Below are 25,057 nucleotides of genomic sequence, written 5' to 3'. Positions count from 1 at the left end.
GCGCAGCAGGTGGTGGTATTGTCATTTGATTGCATGACGTGCAGACACAGGCAAAAGACTAGTTTGTTGAATCTGTAAGAATGAAACAAAGTGAAACGAAAGAGTTAAATAGTTCTTTTCTATTTTTGGATAACAGTTTAGGAAAGGTGCACCGGTCCTGGAAGTAATGCAATACCAGGTCAATGCGTGGAGTGGACAGAGCAAGCTCTTCTTCCATCTCCCTGTTCTAAAAATCCATTTAATATATGGCCCCCAGATAGGGGGCGTATCAGATATTAAACTGATAAGAACAGATACTACACTTGATCTTAGCCAAAAGGCCGAGAAGCGATAACCCATTAAGGGCACGGAAAAAACACGCTCCGTTCTGACCTGACTCACACAATCAAGGAGAATGCTAGAGCAGCCACCAATAATCTATGAAGAGCGGCCTCCTGCTGCTTGCGGCCCTGTCCAAGGTGCTTCCAGCTACTGCAATGACTGACCCACAGCAAGGGCCTTTTTTTTTTTTTTTTTTTTTTTTTTTTTTGCCCACCACTTGCCTTTACCATAGCTTAGTTACAAGCAGAAGTGCTTTGGGTTTCTTTCCCATACTCTCTTGCTAGCTGCATGATTTGCATTGGCACCGCCTCCTGCAAACCTCTGCCACACCCACCCAAAAGACGCTTTGCGGCCTTCCTTTCTTCGAGCCGTGTCCCTGCAGTTTATTAGACAGTGTAACCCTTCATTGAAATGCTCAGAAACATTGCTCGGAATGTTCACAGTGTCTACGGAATGTTCAGGAAGAAGAGAATGTTGACAGTCAGAACACAGAATGTTGGTGCATTCTCATTCTAATTTTCAAACAACCAACATTCTACTCTGATGTCAGTGTGTTCTGATGTTTACAAGTATTGCACTTGCTTGCTGAGGTCCATTGGAGGGAGACACAGACCACGAGATGCTTTCTCCAATTGATTGTCCTTGCAAATAGGGACCCAAAAAGGTTTCTTGATGGTCGCACGATGCCGAAAGAGGCACATTTAAACCCGTAACAAAACCATTTATTGGAAACAAATTGCTTGACCAAATGAGCGCCAATTTCAAATGATTAAGCATAAACCTAGTCTCCCAAATTTCTATGTGGGGACAAAGTTTGCAAAATATTCAAGTTGTCCAAATGAAAAGATGGCCAATTCACGACTGCAAAAGTTCAATCTATCCATGTGCAAAAGTTCAATCTATCCGTGTGGTTGGTTGACACTTCTTGGTGCCAAAAAAGTGAAAAAGAGACGCAAACGAATTCAAAATCTAAATGTGGCATCACCTGGGTGGGTTGGAAAATCAGAGCTCAAACTGTAGCATACGTTCATTATGCAATACGTTCTTTGTGCAATTGATTTCCAAATTACTCTGCAACTCAACTCCAATGATATATAATTTGGGTTCAATCCCAGACATAGGCCTAAATGGAGAAAAACAAATGTAGACACAATAAGGCAGCAGACGAGACGACACCAAATAAACAGATCTTGTTTATTTTCAGTAGTTACGTACATAAACCAAATGAAGTGTTAAGAAGTGCCAAAGTGCAAGCAGGTGAGTGCAGGAGGCGCAGCAGGTGGTGGTATTGTCATTTGATTGCATGACGTGCAGACACAGGCAAAAGACTAGTTTGTTGAATCTGTAAGAATGAAACAAAGTGAAACGAAAGAGTTAAATAGTTCTTTTCTATTTTTGGATAACAGTTTAGGAAAGGTGCACCGGTCCTGGAAGTAATGCAATACCAGGTCAATGCGTGGAGTGGACAGAGCAAGCTCTTCTTCCATCTCCCTGTTCTAAAAATCCATTTAATATATGGCCCCCAGATAGGGGGCGTATCAGATATTAAACTGATAAGAACAGATACTACACTTGATCTTAGCCAAAAGGCCGAGAAGCGATAACCCATTAAGGGCACGGAAAAAACACGCTCCGTTCTGACCTGACTCACACAATCAAGGAGAATGCTAGAGCAGCCACCAATAATCTATGAAGAGCGGCCTCCTGCTGCTTGCGGCCCTGTCCAAGGTGCTTCCAGCTACTGCAATGACTGACCCACAGCAAGGGCCTTTTTTTTTTTTTTTTTTTTTTTTTTTTTTGCCCACCACTTGCCTTTACCATAGCTTAGTTACAAGCAGAAGTGCTTTGGGTTTCTTTCCCATACTCTCTTGCTAGCTGCATGATTTGCATTGGCACCGCCTCCTGCAAACCTCTGCCACACCCACCCAAAAGACGCTTTGCGGCCTTCCTTTCTTCGAGCCGTGTCCCTGCAGTTTATTAGACAGTGTAACCCTTCATTGAAATGCTCAGAAACATTGCTCGGAATGTTCACAGTGTCTACGGAATGTTCAGGAAGAAGAGAATGTTGACAGTCAGAACACAGAATGTTGGTGCATTCTCATTCTAATTTTCAAACAACCAACATTCTACTCTGATGTCAGTGTGTTCTGATGTTTACAAGTATTGCACTTGCTTGCTGAGGTCCATTGGAGGGAGACACAGACCACGAGATGCTTTCTCCAATTGATTGTCCTTGCAAATAGGGACCCAAAAAGGTTTCTTGATGGTCGCACGATGCCGAAAGAGGCACATTTAAACCCGTAACAAAACCATTTATTGGAAACAAATTGCTTGACCAAATGAGCGCCAATTTCAAATGATTAAGCATAAACCTAGTCTCCCAAATTTCTATGTGGGGACAAAGTTTGCAAAATATTCAAGTTGTCCAAATGAAAAGATGGCCAATTCACGACTGCAAAAGTTCAATCTATCCATGTGCAAAAGTTCAATCTATCCGTGTGGTTGGTTGACACTTCTTGGTGCCAAAAAAGTGAAAAAGAGACGCAAACGAATTCAAAATCTAAATGTGGCATCACCTGGGTGGGTTGGAAAATCAGAGCTCAAACTGTAGCATACGTTCATTATGCAATACGTTCTTTGTGCAATTGATTTCCAAATTACTCTGCAACTCAACTCCAATGATATATAATTTGGGTTCAATCCCAGACATAGGCCTAAATGGAGAAAAACAAATGTAGACACAATAAGGCAGCAGACGAGACGACACCAAATAAACAGATCTTGTTTATTTTCAGTAGTTACGTACATAAACCAAATGAAGTGTTAAGAAGTGCCAAAGTGCAAGCAGGTGAGTGCAGGAGGCGCAGCAGGTGGTGGTATTGTCATTTGATTGCATGACGTGCAGACACAGGCAAAAGACTAGTTTGTTGAATCTGTAAGAATGAAACAAAGTGAAACGAAAGAGTTAAATAGTTCTTTTCTATTTTTGGATAACAGTTTAGGAAAGGTGCACCGGTCCTGGAAGTAATGCAATACCAGGTCAATGCGTGGAGTGGACAGAGCAAGCTCTTCTTCCATCTCCCTGTTCTAAAAATCCATTTAATATATGGCCCCCAGATAGGGGGCGTATCAGATATTAAACTGATAAGAACAGATTTTTTTGATTGAAAAAAGCATTCTTTATTAACATAAAGATGGCAAAAAACATACATAAATCACACATACAAGTGTACTGTGTCGCAGCACAGCCTAAACCCAATACACTATCAAACATAATCAAACATACAATATAATGCATTGCAAAACATATAGCACAAGGCATCCTATACTATACATAATACTTTGCATTATTCATTCACTACTTAAACAAAAACAACAATCAACAAGGTCTATGGGTGTGGAGGGTAGAGGGGAAGGGAGGGGGGAATCACAGAACTGAAGTTTTTATTGAAAGACAGACACATATACTACACTTGATCTTAGCCAAAAGGCCGAGAAGCGATAACCCATTAAGGGCACGGAAAAAACACGCTCCGTTCTGACCTGACTCACACAATCAAGGAGAATGCTAGAGCAGCCACCAATAATCTATGAAGAGCGGCCTCCTGCTGCTTGCGGCCCTGTCCAAGGTGCTTCCAGCTACTGCAATGACTGACCCACAGCAAGGGCCTTTTTTTTTTTTTTTTTTTTTTTTTTTTTTTGCCCACCACTTGCCTTTACCATAGCTTAGTTACAAGCAGAAGTGCTTTGGGTTTCTTTCCCATACTCTCTTGCTGCTGCATGATTTGCATTGGCACCGCCTCCTGCAAACCTCTGCCACACCCACCCAAAAGACGCTTTGCGGCCTTCCTTTCTTCGAGCCGTGTCCCTGCAGTTTATTAGACAGTGTAACCCTTCATTGAAATGCTCAGAAACATTGCTCGGAATGTTCACAGTGTCTACGGAATGTTCAGGAAGAAGAGAATGTTGACAGTCAGAACACAGAATGTTGGTGCATTCTCATTCTAATTTTCAAACAACCAACATTCTACTCTGATGTCAGTGTGTTCTGATGTTTACAAGTATTGCACTTGCTTGCTGAGGTCCATTGGAGGGAGACACAGACCACGAGATGCTTTCTCCAATTGATTGTCCTTGCAAATAGGGACCCAAAAAGGTTTCTTGATGGTCGCACGATGCCGAAAGAGGCACATTTAAACCCGTAACAAAACCATTTATTGGAAACAAATTGCTTGACCAAATGAGCGCCAATTTCAAATGATTAAGCATAAACCTAGTCTCCCAAATTTCTATGTGGGGACAAAGTTTGCAAAATATTCAAGTTGTCCAAATGAAAAGATGGCCAATTCACGACTGCAAAAGTTCAATCTATCCATGTGCAAAAGTTCAATCTATCCGTGTGGTTGGTTGACACTTCTTGGTGCCAAAAAAGTGAAAAAGAGACGCAAACGAATTCAAAATCTAAATGTGGCATCACCTGGGTGGGTTGGAAAATCAGAGCTCAAACTGTAGCATACGTTCATTATGCAATACGTTCTTTGTGCAATTGATTTCCAAATTACTCTGCAACTCAACTCCAATGATATATAATTTGGGTTCAATCCCAGACATAGGCCTAAATGGAGAAAAACAAATGTAGACACAATAAGGCAGCAGACGAGACGACACCAAATAAACAGATCTTGTTTATTTTCAGTAGTTACGTACATAAACCAAATGAAGTGTTAAGAAGTGCCAAAGTGCAAGCAGGTGAGTGCAGGAGGCGCAGCAGGTGGTGGTATTGTCATTTGATTGCATGACGTGCAGACACAGGCAAAAGACTAGTTTGTTGAATCTGTAAGAATGAAACAAAGTGAAACGAAAGAGTTAAATAGTTCTTTTCTATTTTTGGATAACAGTTTAGGAAAGGTGCACCGGTCCTGGAAGTAATGCAATACCAGGTCAATGCGTGGAGTGGACAGAGCAAGCTCTTCTTCCATCTCCCTGTTCTAAAAATCCATTTAATATATGGCCCCCAGATAGGGGGCGTATCAGATATTAAACTGATAAGAACAGATTTTTTGATTGAAAAAAGCATTCTTTATTAACATAAAGATGGCAAAAAACATACATAAATCACACATACAAGTGTACTGTGTCGCAGCACAGCCTAAACCCAATACACTATCAAACATAATCAAACATACAATATAATGCATTGCAAAACATATAGCACAAGGCATCCTATACTATACATAATACTTTGCATTATTCATTCACTACTTAAACAAAAACAACAATCAACAAGGTCTATGGGTGTGGAGGGTAGAGGGGAAGGGAGGGGGGAATCACAGAACTGAAGTTTTTATTGAAAGACAGACACATATATGGGAAGGGTAAATAAATAGAAAGACATATCAACAAAACATCAGTCTCTGTGAAAAATGGGGGAAGGGGCCACTGTCCCAGTCCTTGTTGGACAATCAAGCATGGGGGGAGGGGGCAGAAGAAGGGGGGTTTAGTCCTCTTCTTCCTCAGGGCTGTCCATGATGGAATAGTCTCTTAGCAGGCTGTGAATCAGCCTGCGACAGTCCTGGATAGACATCCTCTCCCTCCGCAGAATGAGGCGATTCCTGGCAAGCCACAAAGCGTCCTTAACACAGTTCATAAGGCGCCAGGCCTCCTGGATTGCCCCATAGGTGTGGGTGCCAGGAAACAGTCCGTAAAGTACCGAGTGGTACGAAAGGTTGCTCCTTGGCACACAGTCTTTGAGTTCATTTTCCAGAACAGATACTACACTTGATCTTAGCCAAAAGGCCGAGAAGCGATAACCCATTAAGGGCACGGAAAAAACACGCTCCGTTCTGACCTGACTCACACAATCAAGGAGAATGCTAGAGCAGCCACCAATAATCTATGAAGAGCGGCCTCCTGCTGCTTGCGGCCCTGTCCAAGGTGCTTCCAGCTACTGCAATGACTGACCCACAGCAAGGGCCTTTTTTTTTTTTTTTTTTTTTTTTTTTTTTGCCCACCACTTGCCTTTACCATAGCTTAGTTACAAGCAGAAGTGCTTTGGGTTTCTTTCCCATACTCTCTTGCTAGCTGCATGATTTGCATTGGCACCGCCTCCTGCAAACCTCTGCCACACCCACCCAAAAGACGCTTTGCGGCCTTCCTTTCTTCGAGCCGTGTCCCTGCAGTTTATTAGACAGTGTAACCCTTCATTGAAATGCTCAGAAACATTGCTCGGAATGTTCACAGTGTCTACGGAATGTTCAGGAAGAAGAGAATGTTGACAGTCAGAACACAGAATGTTGGTGCATTCTCATTCTAATTTTCAAACAACCAACATTCTACTCTGATGTCAGTGTGTTCTGATGTTTACAAGTATTGCACTTGCTTGCTGAGGTCCATTGGAGGGAGACACAGACCACGAGATGCTTTCTCCAATTGATTGTCCTTGCAAATAGGGACCCAAAAAGGTTTCTTGATGGTCGCACGATGCCGAAAGAGGCACATTTAAACCCGTAACAAAACCATTTATTGGAAACAAATTGCTTGACCAAATGAGCGCCAATTTCAAATGATTAAGCATAAACCTAGTCTCCCAAATTTCTATGTGGGGACAAAGTTTGCAAAATATTCAAGTTGTCCAAATGAAAAGATGGCCAATTCACGACTGCAAAAGTTCAATCTATCCATGTGCAAAAGTTCAATCTATCCGTGTGGTTGGTTGACACTTCTTGGTGCCAAAAAAGTGAAAAAGAGACGCAAACGAATTCAAAATCTAAATGTGGCATCACCTGGGTGGGTTGGAAAATCAGAGCTCAAACTGTAGCATACGTTCATTATGCAATACGTTCTTTGTGCAATTGATTTCCAAATTACTCTGCAACTCAACTCCAATGATATATAATTTGGGTTCAATCCCAGACATAGGCCTAAATGGAGAAAAACAAATGTAGACACAATAAGGCAGCAGACGAGACGACACCAAATAAACAGATCTTGTTTATTTTCAGTAGTTACGTACATAAACCAAATGAAGTGTTAAGAAGTGCCAAAGTGCAAGCAGGTGAGTGCAGGAGGCGCAGCAGGTGGTGGTATTGTCATTTGATTGCATGACGTGCAGACACAGGCAAAAGACTAGTTTGTTGAATCTGTAAGAATGAAACAAAGTGAAACGAAAGAGTTAAATAGTTCTTTTCTATTTTTGGATAACAGTTTAGGAAAGGTGCACCGGTCCTGGAAGTAATGCAATACCAGGTCAATGCGTGGAGTGGACAGAGCAAGCTCTTCTTCCATCTCCCTGTTCTAAAAATCCATTTAATATATGGCCCCCAGATAGGGGGCGTATCAGATATTAAACTGATAAGAACAGATACTACACTTGATCTTAGCCAAAAGGCCGAGAAGCGATAACCCATTAAGGGCACGGAAAAAACACGCTCCGTTCTGACCTGACTCACACAATCAAGGAGAATGCTAGAGCAGCCACCAATAATCTATGAAGAGCGGCCTCCTGCTGCTTGCGGCCCTGTCCAAGGTGCTTCCAGCTACTGCAATGACTGACCCACAGCAAGGGCCTTTTTTTTTTTTTTTTTTTTTTTTTTTTTTGCCCACCACTTGCCTTTACCATAGCTTAGTTACAAGCAGAAGTGCTTTGGGTTTCTTTCCCATACTCTCTTGCTAGCTGCATGATTTGCATTGGCACCGCCTCCTGCAAACCTCTGCCACACCCACCCAAAAGACGCTTTGCGGCCTTCCTTTCTTCGAGCCGTGTCCCTGCAGTTTATTAGACAGTGTAACCCTTCATTGAAATGCTCAGAAACATTGCTCGGAATGTTCACAGTGTCTACGGAATGTTCAGGAAGAAGAGAATGTTGACAGTCAGAACACAGAATGTTGGTGCATTCTCATTCTAATTTTCAAACAACCAACATTCTACTCTGATGTCAGTGTGTTCTGATGTTTACAAGTATTGCACTTGCTTGCTGAGGTCCATTGGAGGGAGACACAGACCACGAGATGCTTTCTCCAATTGATTGTCCTTGCAAATAGGGACCCAAAAAGGTTTCTTGATGGTCGCACGATGCCGAAAGAGGCACATTTAAACCCGTAACAAAACCATTTATTGGAAACAAATTGCTTGACCAAATGAGCGCCAATTTCAAATGATTAAGCATAAACCTAGTCTCCCAAATTTCTATGTGGGGACAAAGTTTGCAAAATATTCAAGTTGTCCAAATGAAAAGATGGCCAATTCACGACTGCAAAAGTTCAATCTATCCATGTGCAAAAGTTCAATCTATCCGTGTGGTTGGTTGACACTTCTTGGTGCCAAAAAAGTGAAAAAGAGACGCAAACGAATTCAAAATCTAAATGTGGCATCACCTGGGTGGGTTGGAAAATCAGAGCTCAAACTGTAGCATACGTTCATTATGCAATACGTTCTTTGTGCAATTGATTTCCAAATTACTCTGCAACTCAACTCCAATGATATATAATTTGGGTTCAATCCCAGACATAGGCCTAAATGGAGAAAAACAAATGTAGACACAATAAGGCAGCAGACGAGACGACACCAAATAAACAGATCTTGTTTATTTTCAGTAGTTACGTACATAAACCAAATGAAGTGTTAAGAAGTGCCAAAGTGCAAGCAGGTGAGTGCAGGAGGCGCAGCAGGTGGTGGTATTGTCATTTGATTGCATGACGTGCAGACACAGGCAAAAGACTAGTTTGTTGAATCTGTAAGAATGAAACAAAGTGAAACGAAAGAGTTAAATAGTTCTTTTCTATTTTTGGATAACAGTTTAGGAAAGGTGCACCGGTCCTGGAAGTAATGCAATACCAGGTCAATGCGTGGAGTGGACAGAGCAAGCTCTTCTTCCATCTCCCTGTTCTAAAAATCCATTTAATATATGGCCCCCAGATAGGGGGCGTATCAGATATTAAACTGATAAGAACAGATACTACACTTGATCTTAGCCAAAAGGCCGAGAAGCGATAACCCATTAAGGGCACGGAAAAAACACGCTCCGTTCTGACCTGACTCACACAATCAAGGAGAATGCTAGAGCAGCCACCAATAATCTATGAAGAGCGGCCTCCTGCTGCTTGCGGCCCTGTCCAAGGTGCTTCCAGCTACTGCAATGACTGACCCACAGCAAGGGCCTTTTTTTTTTTTTTTTTTTTTTTTTTTTTTGCCCACCACTTGCCTTTACCATAGCTTAGTTACAAGCAGAAGTGCTTTGGGTTTCTTTCCCATACTCTCTTGCTAGCTGCATGATTTGCATTGGCACCGCCTCCTGCAAACCTCTGCCACACCCACCCAAAAGACGCTTTGCGGCCTTCCTTTCTTCGAGCCGTGTCCCTGCAGTTTATTAGACAGTGTAACCCTTCATTGAAATGCTCAGAAACATTGCTCGGAATGTTCACAGTGTCTACGGAATGTTCAGGAAGAAGAGAATGTTGACAGTCAGAACACAGAATGTTGGTGCATTCTCATTCTAATTTTCAAACAACCAACATTCTACTCTGATGTCAGTGTGTTCTGATGTTTACAAGTATTGCACTTGCTTGCTGAGGTCCATTGGAGGGAGACACAGACCACGAGATGCTTTCTCCAATTGATTGTCCTTGCAAATAGGGACCCAAAAAGGTTTCTTGATGGTCGCACGATGCCGAAAGAGGCACATTTAAACCCGTAACAAAACCATTTATTGGAAACAAATTGCTTGACCAAATGAGCGCCAATTTCAAATGATTAAGCATAAACCTAGTCTCCCAAATTTCTATGTGGGGACAAAGTTTGCAAAATATTCAAGTTGTCCAAATGAAAAGATGGCCAATTCACGACTGCAAAAGTTCAATCTATCCATGTGCAAAAGTTCAATCTATCCGTGTGGTTGGTTGACACTTCTTGGTGCCAAAAAAGTGAAAAAGAGACGCAAACGAATTCAAAATCTAAATGTGGCATCACCTGGGTGGGTTGGAAAATCAGAGCTCAAACTGTAGCATACGTTCATTATGCAATACGTTCTTTGTGCAATTGATTTCCAAATTACTCTGCAACTCAACTCCAATGATATATAATTTGGGTTCAATCCCAGACATAGGCCTAAATGGAGAAAAACAAATGTAGACACAATAAGGCAGCAGACGAGACGACACCAAATAAACAGATCTTGTTTATTTTCAGTAGTTACGTACATAAACCAAATGAAGTGTTAAGAAGTGCCAAAGTGCAAGCAGGTGAGTGCAGGAGGCGCAGCAGGTGGTGGTATTGTCATTTGATTGCATGACGTGCAGACACAGGCAAAAGACTAGTTTGTTGAATCTGTAAGAATGAAACAAAGTGAAACGAAAGAGTTAAATAGTTCTTTTCTATTTTTGGATAACAGTTTAGGAAAGGTGCACCGGTCCTGGAAGTAATGCAATACCAGGTCAATGCGTGGAGTGGACAGAGCAAGCTCTTCTTCCATCTCCCTGTTCTAAAAATCCATTTAATATATGGCCCCCAGATAGGGGGCGTATCAGATATTAAACTGATAAGAACAGATACTACACTTGATCTTAGCCAAAAGGCCGAGAAGCGATAACCCATTAAGGGCACGGAAAAAACACGCTCCGTTCTGACCTGACTCACACAATCAAGGAGAATGCTAGAGCAGCCACCAATAATCTATGAAGAGCGGCCTCCTGCTGCTTGCGGCCCTGTCCAAGGTGCTTCCAGCTACTGCAATGACTGACCCACAGCAAGGGCCTTTTTTTTTTTTTTTTTTTTTTTTTTTTTTTGCCCACCACTTGCCTTTACCATAGCTTAGTTACAAGCAGAAGTGCTTTGGGTTTCTTTCCCATACTCTCTTGCTAGCTGCATGATTTGCATTGGCACCGCCTCCTGCAAACCTCTGCCACACCCACCCAAAAGACGCTTTGCGGCCTTCCTTTCTTCGAGCCGTGTCCCTGCAGTTTATTAGACAGTGTAACCCTTCATTGAAATGCTCAGAAACATTGCTCGGAATGTTCACAGTGTCTACGGAATGTTCAGGAAGAAGAGAATGTTGACAGTCAGAACACAGAATGTTGGTGCATTCTCATTCTAATTTTCAAACAACCAACATTCTACTCTGATGTCAGTGTGTTCTGATGTTTACAAGTATTGCACTTGCTTGCTGAGGTCCATTGGAGGGAGACACAGACCACGAGATGCTTTCTCCAATTGATTGTCCTTGCAAATAGGGACCCAAAAAGGTTTCTTGATGGTCGCACGATGCCGAAAGAGGCACATTTAAACCCGTAACAAAACCATTTATTGGAAACAAATTGCTTGACCAAATGAGCGCCAATTTCAAATGATTAAGCATAAACCTAGTCTCCCAAATTTCTATGTGGGGACAAAGTTTGCAAAATATTCAAGTTGTCCAAATGAAAAGATGGCCAATTCACGACTGCAAAAGTTCAATCTATCCATGTGCAAAAGTTCAATCTATCCGTGTGGTTGGTTGACACTTCTTGGTGCCAAAAAAGTGAAAAAGAGACGCAAACGAATTCAAAATCTAAATGTGGCATCACCTGGGTGGGTTGGAAAATCAGAGCTCAAACTGTAGCATACGTTCATTATGCAATACGTTCTTTGTGCAATTGATTTCCAAATTACTCTGCAACTCAACTCCAATGATATATAATTTGGGTTCAATCCCAGACATAGGCCTAAATGGAGAAAAACAAATGTAGACACAATAAGGCAGCAGACGAGACGACACCAAATAAACAGATCTTGTTTATTTTCAGTAGTTACGTACATAAACCAAATGAAGTGTTAAGAAGTGCCAAAGTGCAAGCAGGTGAGTGCAGGAGGCGCAGCAGGTGGTGGTATTGTCATTTGATTGCATGACGTGCAGACACAGGCAAAAGACTAGTTTGTTGAATCTGTAAGAATGAAACAAAGTGAAACGAAAGAGTTAAATAGTTCTTTTCTATTTTTGGATAACAGTTTAGGAAAGGTGCACCGGTCCTGGAAGTAATGCAATACCAGGTCAATGCGTGGAGTGGACAGAGCAAGCTCTTCTTCCATCTCCCTGTTCTAAAAATCCATTTAATATATGGCCCCCAGATAGGGGGCGTATCAGATATTAAACTGATAAGAACAGATTTTTTTTTTTTTTTAAGCCCGAGGTGCAATGGCTTCAAACACCCAGTGGAAAACAGTGCAAAACTGTGCTGGGGGCATAGGACCTTGGACCCTCTCCAAAAGGAGAAGGGCCCCGTTACTCCCCAACTCCTCAGAGCCAAAAGGTCAACTGAGGAGAAAAGGGTCTTCGGATCTCCCCTCGCCGAAGCTTGAGGAGACCCCTTGAGTCCCCGACCCCCGGAGCCAAAAGGCCCCTTAGGGGGCAAGGGTCTTCAGACTTCCCTCCGCCTCACGGCTCGGGGTCGTCCCTTTCTCCCCAGGGTTGGCCGAAGCTTCCCCCTGGGGAACGAACAAAACCTTCAGCCCTCCCCAAAAGGAGAGGGCCATGGCTACAAGGGGAGAGGTGGCCCATAAGGGTCTCACCTAAACCCCATCAAAACACGTGACACAACACACAAATAACATAAAAATGTGTAGTGAAGGTGCAAAAAAAGTGCAAACACACGTGTAAAATAAATAAATAAGACCCCAGCCTTACAGGCCGTGGGAAAAATAAAAATTATCCTTGCCCTAGCCAAAAGGCCGGGGCAAAGGAAAGTGCAGACAGAAGTAGGTGAAGTGCAAGTGCAAAGTGCCGTACTAGTGCAATGGGTGTGACCAATACCCGTGCATTTTCAGGCACCCCTGGCTCTGCCATACCAGGGGCACAGGCACCTCGGGCTTCAGGCTGCTCCCGGCCCTGGCAAGACCAAGTGTTTCTCCGTTCCCTGCCAGGGTACTGGACCAACCACCCTTAAGAGAGTGAGTACTACGCCCCGGCCGTTCTCCGCTCCAACGCAGGGGCCTCCTTCGCCCCCTTTTAGGACAGCGGATACTAGCGCCGAGTGTTTCCCCACTCTCTACCAGGAGTCAGTCCTCCCCCAGCACAGTACTCCACAGGGTTTTTCCCCATTCTCCCCCAGAAGCGACATCCAAACCTCTGGAGGCAGAACAGGTACTCCACCCCATGTTTCCCAAGAACAGATACTACACTTGATCTTAGCCAAAAGGCCGAGAAGCGATAACCCATTAAGGGCACGGAAAAAACACGCTCCGTTCTGACCTGACTCACACAATCAAGGAGAATGCTAGAGCAGCCACCAATAATCTATGAAGAGCGGCCTCCTGCTGCTTGCGGCCCTGTCCAAGGTGCTTCCAGCTACTGCAATGACTGACCCACAGCAAGGGCCTTTTTTTTTTTTTTTTTTTTTTTTTTTTTTTGCCCACCACTTGCCTTTACCATAGCTTAGTTACAAGCAGAAGTGCTTTGGGTTTCTTTCCCATACTCTCTTGCTAGCTGCATGATTTGCATTGGCACCGCCTCCTGCAAACCTCTGCCACACCCACCCAAAAGACGCTTTGCGGCCTTCCTTTCTTCGAGCCGTGTCCCTGCAGTTTATTAGACAGTGTAACCCTTCATTGAAATGCTCAGAAACATTGCTCGGAATGTTCACAGTGTCTACGGAATGTTCAGGAAGAAGAGAATGTTGACAGTCAGAACACAGAATGTTGGTGCATTCTCATTCTAATTTTCAAACAACCAACATTCTACTCTGATGTCAGTGTGTTCTGATGTTTACAAGTATTGCACTTGCTTGCTGAGGTCCATTGGAGGGAGACACAGACCACGAGATGCTTTCTCCAATTGATTGTCCTTGCAAATAGGGACCCAAAAAGGTTTCTTGATGGTCGCACGATGCCGAAAGAGGCACATTTAAACCCGTAACAAAACCATTTATTGGAAACAAATTGCTTGACCAAATGAGCGCCAATTTCAAATGATTAAGCATAAACCTAGTCTCCCAAATTTCTATGTGGGGACAAAGTTTGCAAAATATTCAAGTTGTCCAAATGAAAAGATGGCCAATTCACGACTGCAAAAGTTCAATCTATCCATGTGCAAAAGTTCAATCTATCCGTGTGGTTGGTTGACACTTCTTGGTGCCAAAAAAGTGAAAAAGAGACGCAAACGAATTCAAAATCTAAATGTGGCATCACCTGGGTGGGTTGGAAAATCAGAGCTCAAACTGTAGCATACGTTCATTATGCAATACGTTCTTTGTGCAATTGATTTCCAAATTACTCTGCAACTCAACTCCAATGATATATAATTTGGGTTCAATCCCAGACATAGGCCTAAATGGAGAAAAACAAATGTAGACACAATAAGGCAGCAGACGAGACGACACCAAATAAACAGATCTTGTTTATTTTCAGTAGTTACGTACATAAACCAAATGAAGTGTTAAGAAGTGCCAAAGTGCAAGCAGGTGAGTGCAGGAGGCGCAGCAGGTGGTGGTATTGTCATTTGATTGCATGACGTGCAGACACAGGCAAAAGACTAGTTTGTTGAATCTGTAAGAATGAAACAAAGTGAAACGAAAGAGTTAAATAGTTCTTTTCTATTTTTGGATAACAGTTTAGGAAAGGTGCACCGGTCCTGGAAGTAATGCAATACCAGGTCAATGCGTGGAGTGGACAGAGCAAGCTCTTCTTCCATCTCCCTGTTCTAAAAATCCATTTAATATATGGCCCCCAGATAGGGGGCGTATCAGATATTAAACTGATAAGAACAGATACTACACTTGATCTTAGCCAAAAGGCCGAGAAGCGATAACCCATTAAGGGCACGGAAAAAACACGCTCCGTTCTGACCTGACTCACACAATCAAGGAGAATGCTAGAGCAGCCACCAATAATCTATGAAGAGCGGCCTCCTGCTGCTTGCGGCCCTGTCCAAGGTGCTTCCAGCTACTGCAATGACTGACCCACAGCAAGGGCCTTTTTTTTTTTTTTTTTTTTTTTTTTTTTTTGCCCACCACTTGCCTTTACCATAGCTTAGTTACAAGCAGAAGTGCTTTGGGTTTCTTTCCCATACTCTCTTGCTAGCTGCATGATTTGCATTGGCACCGCCTCCTGCAAACCTCTGCCACACCCACCCAAAAGACGCTTTGCGGCCTTCCTTTCTTCGAGCCGTGTCCCTGCAGTTTATTAGACAGTGTAACCCTTCATTGAAATGCTCAGAAACATTGCTCGGAATGTTCACAGTGTCTACGGAATGTTCAGGAAGAAGAGAATGTTGACAGTCAGAACACAGAATGTTGGTGCATTCTCATTCTAATTTTCAAACAACCAACATTCTACTCTGATGTCAGTGTGTTCTGATGTTTACAAGTATTGCACTTGCTTGCTGAGGTCCATTGGAGGGAGACACAGACCACGAGATGCTTTCTCCAATTGATTGTCCTTGCAAATAGGGACCCAAAAAGGTTTCTTGATGGTCGCACGATGCCGAAAGAGGCACATTTAAACCCGTAACAAAACCATTTATTGGAAACAAATTGCTTGACCAAATGAGCGCCAATTTCAAATGATTAAGCATAAACCTAGTCTCCCAAATTTCTATGTGGGGACAAAGTTTGCAAAATATTCAAGTTGTCCAAATGAAAAGATGGCCAATTCACGACTGCAAAAGTTCAATCTATCCATGTGCAAAAGTTCAATCTATCCGTGTGGTTGGTTGACACTTCTTGGTGCCAAAAAAGTGAAAAAGAGACGCAAACGAATTCAAAATCTAAATGTGGCATCACCTGGGTGGGTTGGAAAATCAGAGCTCAAACTGTAGCATACGTTCATTATGCAATACGTTCTTTGTGCAATTGATTTCCAAATTACTCTGCAACTCAACTCCAATGATATATAATTTGGGTTCAATCCCAGACATAGGCCTAAATGGAGAAAAACAAATGTAGACACAATAAGGCAGCAGACGAGACGACACCAAATAAACAGATCTTGTTTATTTTCAGTAGTTACGTACATAAACCAAATGAAGTGTTAAGAAGTGCCAAAGTGCAAGCAGGTGAGTGCAGGAGGCGCAGCAGGTGGTGGTATTGTCATTTGATTGCATGACGTGCAGACACAGGCAAAAGACTAGTTTGTTGAATCTGTAAGAATGAAACAAAGTGAAACGAAAGAGTTAAATAGTTCTTTTCTATTTTTGGATAACAGTTTAGGAAAGGTGCACCGGTCCTGGAAGTAATGCAATACCAGGTCAATGCGTGGAGTGGACAGAGCAAGCTCTTCTTCCATCTCCCTGTTCTAAAAATCCATTTAATATATGGCCCCCAGATAGGGGGCGTATCAGATATTAAACTGATAAGAACAGATACTACACTTGATCTTAGCCAAAAGGCCGAGAAGCGATAACCCATTAAGGGCACGGAAAAAACACGCTCCGTTCTGACCTGACTCACACAATCAAGGAGAATGCTAGAGCAGCCACCAATAATCTATGAAGAGCGGCCTCCTGCTGCTTGCGGCCCTGTCCAAGGTGCTTCCAGCTACTGCAATGACTGACCCACAGCAAGGGCCTTTTTTTTTTTTTTTTTTTTTTTTTTTTTTTGCCCACCACTTGCCTTTACCATAGCTTAGTTACAAGCAGAAGTGCTTTGGGTTTCTTTCCCATACTCTCTTGCTAGCTGCATGATTTGCATTGGCACCGCCTCCTGCAAACCTCTGCCACACCCACCCAAAAGACGCTTTGCGGCCTTCCTTTCTTCGAGCCGTGTCCCTGCAGTTTATTAGACAGTGTAACCCTTCATTGAAATGCTCAGAAACATTGCTCGGAATGTTCACAGTGTCTACGGAATGTTCAGGAAGAAGAGAATGTTGACAGTCAGAACACAGAATGTTGGTGCATTCTCATTCTAATTTTCAAACAACCAACATTCTACTCTGATGTCAGTGTGTTCTGATGTTTACAAGTATTGCACTTGCTTGCTGAGGTCCATTGGAGGGAGACACAGACCACGAGATGCTTTCTCCAATTGATTGTCCTTGCAAATAGGGACCCAAAAAGGTTTCTTGATGGTCGCACGATGCCGAAAGAGGCACATTTAAACCCGTAACAAAACCATTTATTGGAAACAAATTGCTTGACCAAATGAGCGCCAATTTCAAATGATTAAGCATAAACCTAGTCTCCCAAATTTCTATGTGGGGACAAAGTTTGCAAAATATTCAAGTTGTCCAAATGAAAAGATGGCCAATTCACGACTGCAAAAGTTCAATCTATCCATGTGCAAAAGTTCAATCTATCCGTGTGGTTGGTTGACACTTCTTGGTGCCAAAAAAGTGAAAAAGAGACGCAAACGAATTCAAAATCTAAATGTGGCATCACCTGGGTGGGTTGGAAAATCAGAGCTCAAACTGTAGCATACGTTCATTATGCAATACGTTCTTTGTGCAATTGATTTCCAAATTACTCTGCAACTCAACTCCAATGATATATAATTTGGGTTCAATCCCAGACATAGGCCTAAATGGAGAAAAACAAATGTAGACACAATAAGGCAGCAGACGAGACGACACCAAATAAACAGATCTTGTTTATTTTCAGTAGTTACGTACATAAACCAAATGAAGTGTTAAGAAGTGCCAAAGTGCAAGCAGGTGAGTGCAGGAGGCGCAGCAGGTGGTGGTATTGTCATTTGATTGCATGACGTGCAGACACAGGCAAAAGACTAGTTTGTTGAATCTGTAAGAATGAAACAAAGTGAAACGAAAGAGTTAAATAGTTCTTTTCTATTTTTGGATAACAGTTTAGGAAAGGTGCACCGGTCCTGGAAGTAATGCAATACCAGGTCAATGCGTGGAGTGGACAGAGCAAGCTCTTCTTCCATCTCCCTGTTCTAAAAATCCATTTAATATATGGCCCCCAGATAGGGGGCGTATCAGATATTAAACTGATAAGAACAGATACTACACTTGATCTTAGCCAAAAGGCCGAGAAGCGATAACCCATTAAGGGCACGGAAAAAACACGCTCCGTTCTGACCTGACTCACACAATCAAGGAGAATGCTAGAGCAGCCACCAATAATCTATGAAGAGCGGCCTCCTGCTGCTTGCGGCCCTGTCCAAGGTGCTTCCAGCTACTGCAATGACTGACCCACAGCAAGGGCCTTTTTTTTTTTTTTTTTTTTTTTTTTTTTTTGCCCACCACTTGCCTTTACCATAGCTTAGTTACAAGCAGAAGTGCTTTGGGTTTCTTTCCCATACTCTCTTGCTAGCTGCATGATTTGCATTGGCACCGCCTCCTGCAAACCTCTGCCACACCCACCCAAAAGACGCTTTGCGGCCTTCCTTTCTTCGAGCCGTGTCCCTGCAGTTTATTAGACAGTGTAACCCTTCATTGAAATGCTCAGAAACATTGCTCGGAATGTTCACAGTGTCTACGGAATGTTCAGGAAGAAGAGAATGTTGACAGTCAGAACACAGAATGTTGGTGCATTCTCATTCTAATTTTCAAACAACCAACATTCTACTCTGATGTCAGTGTGTTCTGATGTTTACAAGTATTGCACTTGCTTGCTGAGGTCCATTGGAGGGAGACACAGACCACGAGATGCTTTCTCCAATTGATTGTCCTTGCAAATAGGGACCCAAAAAGGTTTCTTGATGGTCGCACGATGCCGAAAGAGGCACATTTAAACCCGTAACAAAACCATTTATTGGAAACAAATTGCTTGACCAAATGAGCGCCAATTTCAAATGATTAAGCATAAACCTAGTCTCCCAAATTTCTATGTGGGGACAAAGTTTGCAAAATATTCAAGTTGTCCAAATGAAAAGATGGCCAATTCACGACTGCAAAAGTTCAATCTATCCATGTGCAAAAGTTCAATCTATCCGTGTGGTTGGTTGACACTTCTTGGTGCCAAAAAAGTGAAAAAGAGACGCAAACGAATTCAAAATCTAAATGTGGCATCACCTGGGTGGGTTGGAAAATCAGAGCTCAAACTGTAGCATACGTTCATTATGCAATACGTTCTTTGTGCAATTGATTTCCAAATTACTCTGCAACTCAACTCCAATGATATATAATTTGGGTTCAATCCCAGACATAGGCCTAAATGGAGAAAAACAAATGTAGACACAATAAGGCAGCAGACGAGACGACACCAAATAAACAGATCTTGTTTATTTTCAGTAGTTACGTACATAAACCAAATGAAGTGTTAAGAAGTGCCAAAGTGCAAGCAGGTGAGTGCAGGAGGCGCAGCAGGTGGTGGTATTGTCATTTGATTGCATGACGTGCAGACACAGGCAAAAGACTAGTTTGTTGAATCTGTAAGAATGAAACAAAGTGAAACGAAAGAGTTAAATAGTTCTTTTCTATTTTTGGATAACAGTTTAGGAAAGGTGCACCGGTCCTGGAAGTAATGCAATACCAGGTCAATGCGTGGAGTGGACAGAGCAAGCTCTTCTTCCATCTCCCTGTTCTAAAAATCCATTTAATATATGGCCCCCAGATAGGGGGCGTATCAGATATTAAACTGATAAGAACAGATTTTTTGATTGAAAAAAGCATTCTTTATTAACATAAAGATGGCAAAAAACATACATAAATCACACATACAAGTGTACTGTGTCGCAGCACAGCCTAAACCCAATACACTATCAAACATAATCAAACATACAATATAATGCATTGCAAAACATATAGCACAAGGCATCCTATACTATACATAATACTTTGCATTATTCATTCACTACTTAAACAAAAACAACAATCAACAAGGTCTATGGGTGTGGAGGGTAGAGGGGAAGGGAGGGGGGAATCACAGAACTGAAGTTTTTATTGAAAGACAGACACATATATGGGAAGGGTAAATAAATAGAAAGACATATCAACAAAACATCAGTCTCTGTGAAAAATGGGGGAAGGGGCCACTGTCCCAGTCCTTGTTGGACAATCAAGCATGGGGGGAGGGGGCAGAAGAAGGGGGGTTTAGTCCTCTTCTTCCTCAGGGCTGTCCATGATGGAATAGTCTCTTAGCAGGCTGTGAATCAGCCTGCGACAGTCCTGGATAGACATCCTCTCCCTCCGCAGAATGAGGCGATTCCTGGCAAGCCACAAAGCGTCCTTAACACAGTTCATAAGGCGCCAGGCCTCCTGGATTGCCCCATAGGTGTGGGTGCCAGGAAACAGTCCGTAAAGTACCGAGTGGTACGAAAGGTTGCTCCTTGGCACACAGTCTTTGAGTTCATTTTCCAGGGCATCTAACAACAACTGTGCATAAGTACAGTCCCAAAACAAGTGCATAGCTGTTTCCTCGTGAGAGATGCACCAGGGGCAATGTCTGTACCTGCACAGGTTACGGGAGTGCATGAATGTCCTTAGGGGCAGACCCCCTTGGATTGCCATCCATGACATGTCCTTGTGTCTATTTGTGAGCCTTTTGGAGGCCACATTGTCCCATACCTGCTTGGCAGTTGCTGAAGGGAGCCCTGGAATAGGCTCCATGACGTCTTTTGCTCTGATGAGCTTGTGGATAGTCTTTGGTTTCCACAAGTCAGGTTTAACTCCCTCCAGTTGGTGCTCCCTCACAAACTTGGACACGTCCAGGTAGAACCAGGGAGTGTTCCAGTTGTAAGGGATGGAGCTGTCCCACTTAGCCCAGCCTAGGGCCCTCCAAAGGGGTAGGAGGAAAAAGCGAGACATGGAGTTTCCTGCAGAGTCATTATCAGTCTCACACAAAGTCCTGCGGATACAGTTGCAAACAAAGAAGGCTCGCAGCGGTGGGGATATCTGGTATTCCCTTTCCACCTTTGAGGGGCTCCTTGTACATAACTGTCCGCTTTACTCTGTCCATCTTGGAGCCCCAGATGAAGTGAAACACTGCCCTTGTGATGGCCCTGCAGACCGTGACCAGAGGTGGCCAGGCCTGCGCTGTGTACTGCAGAACGGGAAGGATCTCGTTGCGCAGTACAAGTGCTTTTCCTTCGATGGTAAGGTCTCTGAGGCTCCACAGTCCAATTTTTTGCCTTACAGTGGCAAGTCTTTCGTCCCAGCACTTCAGGGCCGCACCTTCACCACCAAGCCAGACTCCCAGAATTTTGATGAAGTCCGGCTTGACAGCAAAGGGGAATGGAGCGGAGGATGACAGGTGCCCCTGCCCGAACAGCATAGCCTCTGACTTCCCGCAGTTGACTTTTGCCCCTGAAGCTCGGCCGAAGCTCTCGCAGGTCTGGACGAGTGCTGTCACCGAACTCTGGTCAGCGCAGAAGACAGTGACGTCGTCCATGTACAGCGAGCACTTGGCCTCTCTACGGTCTGGACCCGGTGCGATGACCCCTCTGATCTCTGGTTTCCGTCTGATGCATACAGCCAGGAGCTCTATAACACAAACAAAAAGAAGAGGTGAAAGAGGGCAGCCTTGTCTGACCCCAGATAGAATAGGAAAGGGGTCAGTCTTCCAGCCGTTCACCAACACCGAGCTGTGAATATCAAGGTACATCAGGTTAACATACGTGCAAAACATTTCACCAAGCCCAAACCTCTGCAGGACCCTACCCATCAACTCATGTGAGACACGGTCAAAGGCCTTCTCCTGGTCAAGGCTGACCAGAGCCGCATGCACGTTCCGGTCCTTGATGTAATGGACCGTGTCTCTGAGGAGGGCAAGGCTATCTGCAATCCTGCGGCCAGGAATGCTGCAGGTCTGGTCCGGGTGAATGATCTGTCCGATGACAGCCTTCAGCCTGTTGGCAAGTACCTTGGCCAGGATCTTGTAGTCCACGTTCAGGAGAGAGATGGGCCTCCAATTTTTCAGCTCACATCTCTCCCCCTTACGCTTATACAAGATCGTGATCAGTCCCTCCCTCAGTGAAGGAGGCATTTTGCCCTCCACCACCATCTCCTTGTACAGCTCGAGCAGGTCCGGGCCAATGAGGTCCCACAGCGCTACATAGAGCTCTGCTGGGAGACCATCACTGCCCGGGGTCCTGCCCTGCCTAAAGGATTTAGCGGCAGAGTGCAACTCCTCCAACACCAAGGGAGCATCCATGGCTGCTTTACCTGCAGGATCAATAGTGTTAGTGATACCTGACAGGAACTCATCAGCCACAGTACTGTCCGTCGTCTTTGGGGAGTAGAGGTCGCCATAGTAGTCCGTGATGACCTTCATGACGCCCTCCTTCCCCTGCCTGGGAATACCGGTCTCATCTCGCAGCTCAGTCAGGGGCGTGTGGCCAGAGTGGAGTTTCCTGAAAAAGAAAGAGTTACATTTCTCACCCTTCTCCAGGTTCTCCACCTTGGAACGGAAGACGATGCGTCTGGATTCCTCCTCGAAGTGCCCTTTCAGGCTCTTTTTGGTCTCCTCCAGATCATCTCTCACGTCCCAGCCGCACCGTTGGAGGTCCTGCAGGGACTGCAGTTGTCTCTGCAGTCCCTTGAAGTTCCTCTTTCGGTCGCACGCCTGTTGTCTTCCTTTGACCTGAAAGAAACTGCGAATGTTAGCCTTAACATATTCCCACCAATCACTCATGCATTCAAAATAGCATTTATCATTCTTCCATGTGATGTAGGCATCCTTCAGCTCGGCCAGCACCTCCTCCCTTTCCAGCAGAGCACAGTTCAACTTCCAGGAGCCTGGGCCAGGAGGAAAACCATTGCCCAGGTCTCCTTGGAAGAGAATGGCTCTGTGGTCAGAGAAGAAGCAGGGAACCATAGCATGCCTGTTCTGCTTCACTGCTCTAGAGGTAAACACAAAGTCAATGCGGGAATGCACCGAGCCATCGGGGCGGCTCCACGTGTAATTCACGGAGCCAGCCCCCATGGAGCCCACAGCATCCCGCAGAGAAGCTTCGGTTACCATTTCTATGAGCAGTTTAGATGTCAAATCAAGCTTAGCAGTGTTGCAGGTGCTGCGTCCATCCTCTTCCATGGGGCAGTTGGAATCTCCGGCCATCACTACTGCCCTAGTGGTTGCGAGCTGCAGCCGCAGGGTCTGGAAAAGCTCCAAACGCTCGTTCTTACCAGGGGGTGCATACACACAGATTAGCCTAATAGGCTCACCTGCCCAGGAGCCGTCTACGATAAGCAATCTGCCGCAGACGAGCTCCTGAACAGAATCTAGTGTGAAGAGGCTCCCCCTAATAAGAATGGCGACCCCTGCAGACTTACACTCACCCCCACCAGACCAATAGGACGGACCGTGAGACCACTGCCGGCCCAGATGTCTATAAGACCTGGAAAAAGGAATAGAGCACTCCTGCAACATGTAAACATCACATTTCTGAGTATCTAAAAATGCAAACACAGACTGTCTTCTAAACTTATCCTTAATACTCCTCACATTAATGGTAAAAAGGGAAAAAGACACCATTAGTTGGGAGAAAAAAGGTTAGAACACGGAAAATACATTTAGCTACCACTCTTGTCGGGCGGTGCTTCCTCTTGAACGGTTGCTGGGTCGCCCTGTTGGGGCGGCTGCATACAGCTCTGGATCAGCTGTTCGATTAAGTTGTCAGCATTAAGGTCAGGTACTACCTCCTCCACGAGGCTTTCCACCATCGCCTCCATCTCGTCCTCTAGTGGAAGAGGGTTCTCGACCTGTTCTACCGCCAACTTCTTGGAAGGGTCGGGGTCAGCAGCTGGGCTGTCAAACTCCTTTCGCTTCCTGCTCGACTGTTGAGTGCCTGCAGAGGGTACAAGAGGGGGAAACTCTTCCTCGGAGAGGAGAGAGACAGGGGGGGTGGAAGAGACAGTGGGATGGAGAAGGGAGCGGGAGGGAGAGGGGGGAGGGGTTGTGCCAGCAGTGGGGGTGGGAGTTGCTGTCACAGTGGGAGGAGGGCGTGGGGTAGGATGGGTGGGAAGGGGTGGGGTAGGAAGGGTAGGACGGGTGCGGGGGGGTGGGGTGGGGGTGGAAGGTTTCTTACCCTCCTGGCGCCTCTGCTGGCCTTGTCCAGTCACTGCTGCCACATAGGATTTTGCCCTATTGGGGCAGTCTCTGTAGACATGGTTCACCTCCCCACAGAGGTTGCATGTCTTCTGGGTGGGGCAATCCTTGGTGTCGTGTCCCGCCACCTTGCACTTCTTGCAGGCTGCCACCTTGCAGTCTCTCCCAATGTGGTCCTTCCCACCGCAGGTCTTGCAGATCCGCGGCTGGTCCGGATAACTGAGAAATCCTGCAGATGCGCCCAGGGAGAAGAACTGTGGCAGGTGCACAACTCCATCGGGGCTCCAGTTATCTTTTAGGAGCTTGACGATGACAGCCCACTTGCCTGTCCAGAAGCCATTCCTGTCCAGGATCTTGGAGGGCTCCTTGATCACCGTGCAGAAACGGCCCAGGAAAGTGGCGATGTCCTTGCCAGGCGTGTGTGGGTTCCGCATTGAAACCGTCACCCGCCTCTCCTCTCTTTGAATAGGGCAATTGCCCACAAAGCGAGAGAAAGGGGATTCAGGCCTCGCCGCTTTCACCGCTTCCCAGTACCTCTTGCAGATTGCAATGGAGGCAAAGGTCACATAAAAGATCCCCTTGAGATAGTTCTGTATGCTGAGGGTTTCAGCAGTCGAGAACCCCTGCTCAAGGACCATCTTCTTGCCGAAGGTCTCCGTCGTCATGTCCGGCATCTTTCCTTCCACCTCCTTCAGCTTCATCACGACGGTCTGCCTCATCCAGGGCTCCAAGGCTGGGGTACCCTTGGGCTGGGTCTGGCTGGGCTTCTCGGTGGCTGTTGCTGGAGGGGCGGTGGAGGTGGATGGGACCTGGTCGGGCAGAGCTTCGGCCGGCTT

At 44.8% G+C, this 25,057-nt stretch overlaps 1 protein-coding gene, 9 non-coding genes and 6 pseudogenes across 10 annotated transcripts; all 16 read right to left on the bottom strand.

Annotated features, from left to right (window-relative positions):
- Window positions 1-141: 141 nt before the first annotated feature.
- On the bottom strand, window positions 142-332 carry LOC148430651 (U2 spliceosomal RNA). Its single transcript, XR_015877410.1, has one exon. It is a non-coding gene; the product is annotated as a U2 spliceosomal RNA (small nuclear RNA).
- A 1,400-nt stretch (window positions 333-1,732) lies between these two features.
- Window positions 1,733-1,923, bottom strand: LOC148430650 (U2 spliceosomal RNA). Its single transcript, XR_015877409.1, has one exon. It is a non-coding gene; the product is annotated as a U2 spliceosomal RNA (small nuclear RNA).
- A 1,400-nt stretch (window positions 1,924-3,323) lies between these two features.
- On the bottom strand, window positions 3,324-3,499 carry LOC148430649 (U2 spliceosomal RNA; annotated as a pseudogene).
- Window positions 3,500-3,720: 221 nt separating this feature from the next.
- On the bottom strand, window positions 3,721-3,824 carry LOC148430648 (U2 spliceosomal RNA; annotated as a pseudogene).
- Window positions 3,825-5,224: 1,400 nt separating this feature from the next.
- LOC148430647 (U2 spliceosomal RNA) lies at window positions 5,225-5,399 on the bottom strand (annotated as a pseudogene).
- A 643-nt stretch (window positions 5,400-6,042) lies between these two features.
- Window positions 6,043-6,129, bottom strand: LOC148430646 (U2 spliceosomal RNA; annotated as a pseudogene).
- A 1,400-nt stretch (window positions 6,130-7,529) lies between these two features.
- On the bottom strand, window positions 7,530-7,720 carry LOC148430645 (U2 spliceosomal RNA). The gene has a single exon (XR_015877408.1). It is a non-coding gene; the product is annotated as a U2 spliceosomal RNA (small nuclear RNA).
- Window positions 7,721-9,120: 1,400 nt separating this feature from the next.
- On the bottom strand, window positions 9,121-9,311 carry LOC148430644 (U2 spliceosomal RNA). The gene has a single exon (XR_015877407.1). It is a non-coding gene; the product is annotated as a U2 spliceosomal RNA (small nuclear RNA).
- A 1,400-nt stretch (window positions 9,312-10,711) lies between these two features.
- Window positions 10,712-10,902, bottom strand: LOC148430643 (U2 spliceosomal RNA). The gene has a single exon (XR_015877406.1). It is a non-coding gene; the product is annotated as a U2 spliceosomal RNA (small nuclear RNA).
- Window positions 10,903-12,303: 1,401 nt separating this feature from the next.
- Window positions 12,304-12,487, bottom strand: LOC148430642 (U2 spliceosomal RNA). The gene has a single exon (XR_015877379.1). It is a non-coding gene; the product is annotated as a U2 spliceosomal RNA (small nuclear RNA).
- A 204-nt stretch (window positions 12,488-12,691) lies between these two features.
- Window positions 12,692-24,940, bottom strand: LOC148430636 (uncharacterized). Its single transcript, XM_088466562.1, has 2 exons — window positions 23,761-24,940; window positions 12,692-12,825 (listed from the first exon to the last, which is right to left on the bottom strand). The coding sequence occupies exons 1-2, from the start codon at window positions 24,938-24,940 to the stop codon at window positions 12,692-12,694; spliced, it is 1,314 nt and encodes a 437-aa protein (XP_088322688.1).
- LOC148430641 (U2 spliceosomal RNA) lies at window positions 13,426-13,498 on the bottom strand (annotated as a pseudogene).
- On the bottom strand, window positions 14,900-15,090 carry LOC148430640 (U2 spliceosomal RNA). Its single transcript, XR_015877405.1, has one exon. It is a non-coding gene; the product is annotated as a U2 spliceosomal RNA (small nuclear RNA).
- Window positions 16,492-16,682, bottom strand: LOC148430639 (U2 spliceosomal RNA). Its single transcript, XR_015877404.1, has one exon. It is a non-coding gene; the product is annotated as a U2 spliceosomal RNA (small nuclear RNA).
- On the bottom strand, window positions 18,084-18,274 carry LOC148430638 (U2 spliceosomal RNA). Its single transcript, XR_015877402.1, has one exon. It is a non-coding gene; the product is annotated as a U2 spliceosomal RNA (small nuclear RNA).
- LOC148430637 (U2 spliceosomal RNA) lies at window positions 19,676-19,850 on the bottom strand (annotated as a pseudogene).
- Window positions 24,941-25,057: the final 117 nt, after the last annotated feature.

The sequence above is a fragment of the Taudactylus pleione genome, unplaced genomic scaffold (assembly GCF_031769625.1).
Source record: "Taudactylus pleione unplaced genomic scaffold, aTauple2 ptg003540l, whole genome shotgun sequence".
NCBI lineage: Eukaryota > Metazoa > Chordata > Amphibia > Anura > Myobatrachidae > Taudactylus > Taudactylus pleione.
This window is presented reverse-complemented; position numbering and strand designations above follow the sequence as displayed.

What these genes read in the sequence shown, in the direction of transcription:
- LOC148430636 (XM_088466562.1), bottom strand. Translation starts at nt 24,940, where the DNA reads ATGAGGCAGACCGTCGTGATGAAGCTGAAGGAGGTGGAAGGAAAGATG. An exon ending in CGAACAGCTGATCCAGAGCT is followed by an intron (nt 12,826 to 23,760) that starts GTATGCAGCCGC and finishes CTCCCCTTGTAG; the next exon opens with CCATGGCCCTCTCCTTTTGG.